The 8,405-nt window shown below is 31.7% G+C and overlaps 2 protein-coding genes across 9 annotated transcripts in view; one reads left to right on the forward strand and one right to left on the reverse strand.

The window, feature by feature from the left end:
- The window catches only part of LOC108964995 (myosin heavy chain, non-muscle), a 46,555-nt gene extending 41,631 nt beyond the window's left edge, over positions 1-4,924 (reverse strand). For 3 of the 7 annotated variants that reach the window (XM_018927103.1, XM_018927102.1, XM_018927096.1), the window contains exons 1-2: positions 3,858-4,386; positions 798-1,004 (exon numbers count right to left, since the gene is read on the reverse strand). In XM_018927103.1, coding sequence (XP_018782648.1) covers positions 798-929 — 132 coding nt within the window. In that variant the 5' untranslated portion in view covers positions 930-1,004; positions 3,858-4,386. Of the gene's footprint in view, positions 1-797; positions 1,005-3,696; positions 3,788-3,857; positions 4,408-4,750 lie in introns of those variants that run through there. The other 4 variants (XM_018927098.1, XM_018927097.1, XM_018927100.1 and 1 more) reach the window with 4 other exon arrangements.
- Positions 4,925-6,280: 1,356 nt separating this feature from the next.
- Positions 6,281-8,198, forward strand: LOC108964984 (zinc finger protein 84). Of its 2 annotated transcripts, none has more exons than XM_018927081.1 (3): positions 6,281-6,785; positions 6,844-7,220; positions 7,277-8,198. In XM_018927081.1, the coding sequence occupies exons 1-3, from the start codon at positions 6,692-6,694 to the stop codon at positions 8,033-8,035; spliced, it is 1,230 nt and encodes a 409-aa protein (XP_018782626.1). In that variant the 5' UTR covers positions 6,281-6,691; the 3' UTR covers positions 8,036-8,198. The 2 variants fall into 2 exon arrangements, with proteins under 2 accessions (XP_018782626.1, XP_018782627.1); XM_018927082.1 differs by having other exon boundaries at positions 6,281-6,773.
- Positions 8,199-8,405: the final 207 nt, after the last annotated feature.

The raw sequence follows: 8,405 nt of genomic DNA on the forward strand, positions 1-8,405 counted from the left end.
GAACCGAAAACCAATAAAGTGTCATAACTAAGCCATAAATAAAGATATTAAAATGAAATTTGGCACAAAGGATCGCATTAGGGAGGGGCATATTTGAACTTATTTTTTTTGGAAAACTGGGCATGGCGCTGCCCCCTACTAACTTTTTTGTACATATCTCGAAAACTGCTATAGCTATGTCAACCAAACTGTATAGAGTCGTTTCTTTCAGGCATTTCCATATACAGTTCAAAAGTGGAAGAAATCGGATAATAACCACGCCCACCTCCCATGCAAAGGTTATGTTGAAAATCACTAAAAGTTCGTTAACCGACTAACAAAAAACGTCAGAAACACTAAATTTTACGGCATAAATGTCAGAAGGAAGCTGCATTCAGGCTTTTTTTTAAATTTAAAATAGGCGTGGCGTCGCCCACTTATGGACCAAAAACCATATCTCAGGAAGTACTCGACCGATTTCAATGAAATTCGGTATATAATATTTCCTTAACACCCTGATGACATGTACCAAATATGGGTGAAATCGGTTCACAGCCACTCCTGAAATCTCGATTATCACTTTATCATGCGAGAGTATAAAATGTTCGGTGACACCCGAGCTTAGCCCTTCCTTACTTGTTATAAATTAACGTTGTTCAACAAATGAAAAGACCTAATAAATTAAAGTAGACTAAGTTGAAGATTTAAAGAATTTAATCAGAATACTTTTTGTGTATTTTTTCGAACTGTTTTGGTAGCGGTATAAAAATGTTGGCATTTTTTTTTTTGCATTAAGTTTATATGTCAATCATACATACCTGGTTTTCATGTGGGACCCAAACAAGTCGTTTCTGTGTCCACTCAGCTTGAGTTGCTGGATCATTAAATTGGTTCCGTTCGACGGAAAGATATTTCAGTTCGGGATCGTTACGATCGACTTCTTCGGCCATTTTAATTATACTTTTATGAAATGTTATTTCGGCACTTTTAGACAATATCGATTAAATAGTTATAAACAGATTAACCTGAAACAAACCAGTTTTTTATAACACGCACAAAACTTTAATATAGCATCCCCCAAATTCTCACATAAAATTGTTATGCGCGGATAGAGGATGTTCTCTATATTATTATTACTTATATATGTAGCCAGAGGAGACTTATGGTTTTCGAGATTTTCGAGTCCAAAACTCACGAAATAAAAAATATAATTTCTCAATTTAATATGAATTCCACTTCTATTATTCAACATTATATACAAAAACACATCACTAAATAGTTTTAGACATTTATTTATTTATAAATAGTGGGCAAATATTTTTGTATCGTAATTAAAGTTTTATAATTTTACGTAACATAACAATTACATGCAAACAAATAGTAGTACCATACTAAATTTAATCAAATGGAAAAGATAAAACTAAAAATGGAAAAAGCAAATAGTTATAAGACATTCTAGACATTCTATCTTATATTGTAAATTTTTGCACTTTAAACTCGAATTATATAAGTCTCCTGCAGCTTTATGAAGTAAAATTTAGAATAGCATCCCCGGATTTCGGGGATAAAATGTGTGTCACTGGAAAGGTGACGTTCTCCAGATCACGAAAACATGTACAGTTAAAGTTAAAAAATTGACAACTTTTAAATTGATAATTTGTATATTGTGAATAACTTTTCCACTTATATTATGCACATTTCGGCACGATTTACTTTGGCGGAGGGGTAAAAAAAAAAACCTAATTTCCGTATAAATTGGGTATGTCCGGATAGGGGAGCTTCTCCAGAGTAGGAATATCCAAAAATAATATAAAAATTACTTATATTTTTTAAAATTTTCACGATTAAAAGTTCAAAAATATGCACTAATAACACAAGGTACATATTTCTCTTCCATTAAATTTATTCACGTTTTCCACTCTGTATATTTAAATATACACTCTAAACATTGAAATAAGTTCACATTTCAATTTTATTTTGTAATATTTCCCCTAAATTTATTAATTTAAAAATCACTTAGCGAACTCGGCGTTGCAAAGGTTAGATTGTTTACAATTATGAGGAAAACGAGCGTTGCCACAACTTAAACACCAAATATGTAGGATTCTTAACGATTTTTCTTCGTTTGTTTTTTTGCGTGATTCTTTTTTCTACATTAATTATAATAAAAAAATACTTTCTAACATTTTTTAAGTTTTAATTGAGTTGTGAAAACTTTTTCCACATATTATACATTTTACATATAGTATGTATATGTATAATATGTAATTTATATTTAATAAACACATATAATTAGAACTCTATGATAATATAGTATTATAAAATGTATATAATATCATGTCGGGATGACTGAAGTACTTTAAAAAAATAACCCTTTCGCGCAGTACACCTTTGTGCATTGGCGGCCCTTGGCCGCGGTCTAAAAAAATAACGCTGGCCGAGCGAATACCCGGGTGGACTGTAGTACTTTCGCGGGGTACTCCTTTCTGCGTTGGCGGCCTTCGGCCGCGCTTTAAAAAAATAACCCTGGCCAAGCGAATACCCGGGTGGACTGAAGTACTTTCACGAAATACTCCTTTCTGCGTTAAAAATAAAAAAATATATTGAGTTTTTGTTATAAAGTGGTTATATTTGTTGGTTACCATGCACTCATATTGAAATGAAATTTGAATTTTCGTACTGTACTAATATACTTTACACTTTATTACGTAATATTATTATATAATATTACTTATACATATGTACATATATACAATATTATTATATAATATTAGTAATACATGTATATAATATTACCTATTTGCTTAATAAATTTAAATAAGAAAATATCCATATGCATGAATAGATAAAGTTTTGCGAAAAGGAGTTTCAGCGAATTGCCTTATCATCACATGGCAGCGCTCCATTTCGTCGTAATGTTTGGTAAACAAATGGGGTTAAAACCGAGTGTAAAATGTAATTTTTAAAATGCAGATTTTTTAGGTAAAAAACCCGCTTAAAGTGTAAGATATGGAGTTATCTACAAGTTATAGTGTAATTTAATTAATTTGAAGTGAAAAATGTGAATAAAGTGTGTTTAATGTGTAATGTGAATTTTTGAAATATAAGGTCGAATATCTCCTAAACTAAGCGTTTGCGGTACCTACAACCCTATACATTTTTTATTCAGGAGGACTTCCTCTTTCCAACGGTACCTTCAGATCGTGGCGCCAAAGATATCGGAATTGTGCCCACATTTGACTTACTAACACTTCACTCAACGTTTTTGTATATTAATGTGCTTAATATTTATTGCAAATAAAAGTAGACAGATATAGCAATACCATTTATTTGCTAGTATGCAACCCTATTCTTGTTGTGCAAATGCAGTGAATTTAACTAAAACAAAATTGAAATAAAGCTTTATTTGCAATAAATATTAAAAAAATTGATATACAAAAACGTTATAGTGAAGTGTTAGTAAGTGAAAAGTGCATAATACAAGTGAAAAAGTTATTCACAATAAACAATTTATCAATTTAAAAGTTGTAAATTTTTTAATTTTAAACGCAAATATCTTTAACACTATAAGTCAACGGCAACTATATATATATTTTTTCGTGATCTGGAGAACGTCACCTTTCCAGTGACACCCACTTTATTACCGAAATCCGGGGAAGCTATCCCCTTTATCGTTTCAATTGATGTTAAAATTGTTTAGAATTTTGCATAACTCACAGGTATGTAAAACTCTAACACCCACTACTATTTCACTACTCGCAGCTGTATATATATATAGTACAAGCCAGCCGTTCCGMGGATTGTTTATTTAAGCGAAAGAATTATATAAACAAATTAAATAAAGCACATCACATAATTTTAAAAAAATCTTCATTCACCTTTTTATATAAAAAATATGAAATTTTTGTTAGTAATTCAGCGTATCTGAAAGTGAAAATTGCTTGCTATTATTATATGTAGAGTTTGGTCAGACAGCGGGCATTTCTTTATTTTTGAATAACTAAAAGACGTACTTAATGCAAAAATATTTAATCACAACTGTAATCTTGGCATTTGAAGCAAATGTAGTACATATATATTGATGTTTGTGTAATACCGTTGGTTGCACACAAGGTTTGCACTTCACAATTTATTCGTATTCTTTATTACATTTACATTCGCTTTTTTTTTAAATTAAGTACCGCACGTTTTTAACCGCTTTAATAATCGTACATTAACTGTTTGTGTTGAGTTTCTTAAAATATTGATAAAAAAAGAGAATTCCGATAGATTTAAATTCCACGACACTTTAATCCTTTCTTTGGAGATTTTTAAAATATTTAACTCCACTCCTTAATTCAACACATACTTCCCCACTTTATTCCACTTTCGTTAAACGACTTCTCAATTACTCTACTCTCAAACGACTACGACCGGCTTCTTTCTTCCAATCGAATATCTACCAGCACAGCAGTGTTGCATCTTAGTCACCCTTTTTATTTAATTATTCGCGCAATACTATGAACAAATGCCAACACACATTCTCAAAACTCAACACCTTATCTCAAACATTAATGTAAATGCTATATTTTATCAAATTGCTAATGTACACAAAAACTGAACATATTTCAATATTTAAAGTTTGACGCTACTAATTATTACAAGATTGTAACTGACTACTTGGTTCAATTACTTTTACTCATCTACGCATTCCAATCAAGTTTCTCTTTGTCATCACTATTACTTGTTCATAGCTCACTTGCATCACCATCTAAATTTTCCCAATACCTACTTAAAACACTATCACTCAACACTCCACAAATAATAAATATAAGTATTTATATGTTTGGAATTTTTTGTACACAATTTATCACTTAAACAAAAACCTTTTTTCCAATACGGCAGAAAACACGTAGAAACGAACACCTTTACGGGCGGATTTCGTTAAATTTTATGTTTGTGCGATGGCTGACTAATACACTAGGGTTGCATTTCACGCCACTTACATTTTTGAGCAAATATAACGCAACACAATATTACCCAAATTTTTGGAAAATTACAGACAGATACTCCTTTAATGTCATGTATATTCACTTCTTTAGTGTATAAAGAATTATTGTGGCAATTTTTCGGAAACTTTCAACCTATTTTTTCTTCAAATATTAACTATTAGTATATTAGTGTATATATCTGTATAAGTATAAGTATTTTCATAGGTACTATTGTACTATAAAACTATGGATGTTCGATTCGTTTTTATGGTCTTCTCCTGCTATTTTTCAATAGGTGTAACCGTGTATTTCACCCACTGTCAGATAATACATACACAGGAAATTCGGTGAGTATTGTCAATTGAAAAAAATAAACTTGGACAGAGATATCTAATGCCACTGTTTAGTAGTTAAACTGTGACTTAACCGATATTTGGATAACAGGGCAATAACTATTGCCGACTATTGACAAAATTTTTTGTCAAGTAGCATCGAGCATTTGCTCGCTTGAAACTTACAAATTATTTACACAACTTTTGGCAAACAAAAGCAATATGCCGACTCAATTGGCAATATTGACAGCAATAAAATATTTAGACAACATCTATTTTCACGGGGTGGATTCCATCGTAGTGAGATGAGTTCCCCGGTTGAAAATTTACAAATATTCAAAGTCGTTGTTTGATCAGGGAATAAAAAATTAAACATTAAGAAAACCATTGATGATCTTTAGCTTAGTGTTCCCGTTGACACTGGACCATGTTCTCTTCAATTTAGCAGTAATAAGTAAAAGACGAACAATAAGTTTACTATTGATATAAAACTATTTTCGCACTATATAATGTAAAATAAATGTGTACGAACGATTAAAGGAAGTGTTTGGGAACAAAAAAAATAAGTTAAATAATGATATAAAACTTCTTTTACACTATATAATGTAAAAATAAATGTGTACGAACGAATTAGTGACGTTGTAGTTTATATAAAATTGCAATATATAAGTGTAAAATTAATTTGAAATCGAAAAAATACATACTTCAAATAGTGGTAATTTTAATCTTTAAACGCAATACCTCCAAAACTAAGTTTTCCGTGGCTATAACTATATATATCTGGAGAACCTCCTCTATCCGACCATACCCATTCTATTTCCAATATCTTAACATGGTATACTAAAGTTTTCCCTTATTTTTATTTGAAATATCTTATTTATTATCTTTCTTTGTAAAGACAAATATTCAAACGAATATTATCGCATAGAGATATTAATAAAAACAATGTGTGAATACGATATTAGTTAGAATAAATTTATGTTGGTAATACCAGAGGGAGACATTGTAATTTATTGTGCATAGCAAATGCAAGTGGTTTACCCGGTATGTGGACATATATTAAAAAAAATCAGTTTTGAAGCGGTTAACATAATTAATTCATTGATTGTAACATATAGTTATTGTTTAGTTTTAATCGGCTGCAAAAATACTATGTTTTTAAGGATTGTTATTAGTGGACATGAAATTACAATAGTGTACTTCAAATTGGAAAGATAAGCGGGGTGGGATTGGACTTCTAAAGCAAACGGGAACGCCTACTGAAAACTTGCTGCGACAAAACCTTAAAAACAAATCAAACATTCTTTTCTTCATAGTCCCAAGTTACTTATTAAAAATACTATTAATAAATACACTAATATGCTAATAGTCAATATTTGAACAAAAACTTGGTTTAAAGTACGCTACAAAATGTCTGCCAAAATAAATGACACGCCCACACCGGAAGAGATGACGTCAGCTGCAACATCGCTGTTGTTACCAACTGCTATAGGTGGGAGTGATGGTAATGTAGATATAATTATAATTTTACCGCAAATAAACTCCTATTTTATTGATTGCAGGATTAAGATCCGAAATAAAGCATGAACCTCCCGAAGATATCGATGATCGCCCAGCAAGTATTTTAAAGATTCAAAACGTTAGCAATACAAATCCGAATGAACATACAGATAGTCCTAAAATTCGTCTTACACCAACAATTAAGCTGATGCCCATACCGAATCCTGTAGATCCCAAACGAAGGTTTGCTTGTCCGTATGAGAATTGCACGAAAAGTTATGGAAAGAGTTCTCACTTACGTTCACATTTAACCTGGCATACTGGCATCAAACCTTTTGTTTGTTCACAACAAAACTGTGGTAAAGGATTTACTAGATCCGATGAGCTTAATCGTCACGTGAGAACGCATACGGGAGAAAAACCGTTTGAATGTATACAGGTTGGAAATTTATAATTTCAACTTTATCATTTTATATTTGATTTGCGTTTTTCCAGTGCACAAAGAAATTCTCTCGTAGTGACCATCTCACAAAACACCTTGCTACTCATGCTAAACAGATGCAAAATTGTTCTAAAAAAGTACGAGTACAAGAAGAGGGAAATCGTTCCAAAAAGGGATGTTATTTGAATGAATCATCTGATTCGAAAAATAGCTTTGATGATTCAGATTTTCCTAACGAAACAGAAGAATATAGCAACGGGATGCATTTTATGGCAGCTCTAATTGAAAACTGCGGTCAGTCTAAAGATGTAACGTCTGAAGCGAAAGTTAAACAAGTGTCTGAAAAACTAACGTCTGATAGCTTATTGGATCACAAACCTATAAAAATAAAACTAGAACGACCGGAAAATTGCGAGGAGTACCATATAGTGCCACCCGAAACAGCTGAAGAAAGAAAACCAAATTCCTCAGTTTTGGTCTCGGAAGATCAAATGTCTTCTGAATTCGTAACACATGCAATCAAAAGGCAAAATTCTGATACGATGGAACAACATTCAACAATGCTATCTGGGCAGGGTGCATTTATGGGGTGGTCCCAATTGGGAAAAGATACTTCGGAAGATTTAATTGATCCCCACCGTCCATGTCGGTGTAACCTTTGTAAAAAGTCATTTAAACGACAGGATGATCTCAATCGTCACCTTCGCACGCACACTGGAGAGAAACCTTTTATATGCATAGAATGTGAGCGACGGTTCATGCGTAGTGATCATTTAAAAAAGCATATTAAAACTCATACTAAATGTCGGTAGTTATATTAAGCTAATGGTAAACATATGTTATATTGATAAATAAATATAAATGCATAATACTAAATGAGTTATACAATCTAAAATATTTGGATGGTTATTATGTAATCGACGAGTTTTTTTCGCTATGTGAGTAATAAGTCAAAATATTAACTATTATAATTCGGCAGAAAATACCATACATTTACCACGTACAGAAATCCTTACAAAAAGACTTCCCTTAGTCTGGAAATCGTCAATCAATCATTAGAAAAAAATATACATACATATATTCCAAGTGATGTTTCAAATTCCACCAGTCGCATACAATTGTATATACGTTTCTACATCCACGCAAATGCAAACGTACAACTTTTGCGATAAAGTATTAATG

This window comes from Bactrocera latifrons, unplaced genomic scaffold (assembly GCF_001853355.1).
Source record: "Bactrocera latifrons isolate USDA-ARS-PBARC rearing strain unplaced genomic scaffold, ASM185335v1 scaffold_131, whole genome shotgun sequence".
In the NCBI taxonomy this organism is placed as follows: Eukaryota; Metazoa; Arthropoda; class Insecta; order Diptera; family Tephritidae; genus Bactrocera; species Bactrocera latifrons.

Bases quoted from the DNA above. Each gene is read 5' to 3' on its own strand.
- LOC108964984 (XM_018927081.1), top strand. From the start codon at position 6,692: ATGTCTGCCAAAATAAATGACACGCCCACACCGGAAGAGATGACGTCA. The intron at 6,786-6,843 runs GTAATGTAGATA...TATTGATTGCAG, and splicing joins TGCTATAGGTGGGAGTGATG to GATTAAGATCCGAAATAAAG. The intron at 7,221-7,276 runs GTTGGAAATTTA...GCGTTTTTCCAG, and splicing joins AACCGTTTGAATGTATACAG to TGCACAAAGAAATTCTCTCG.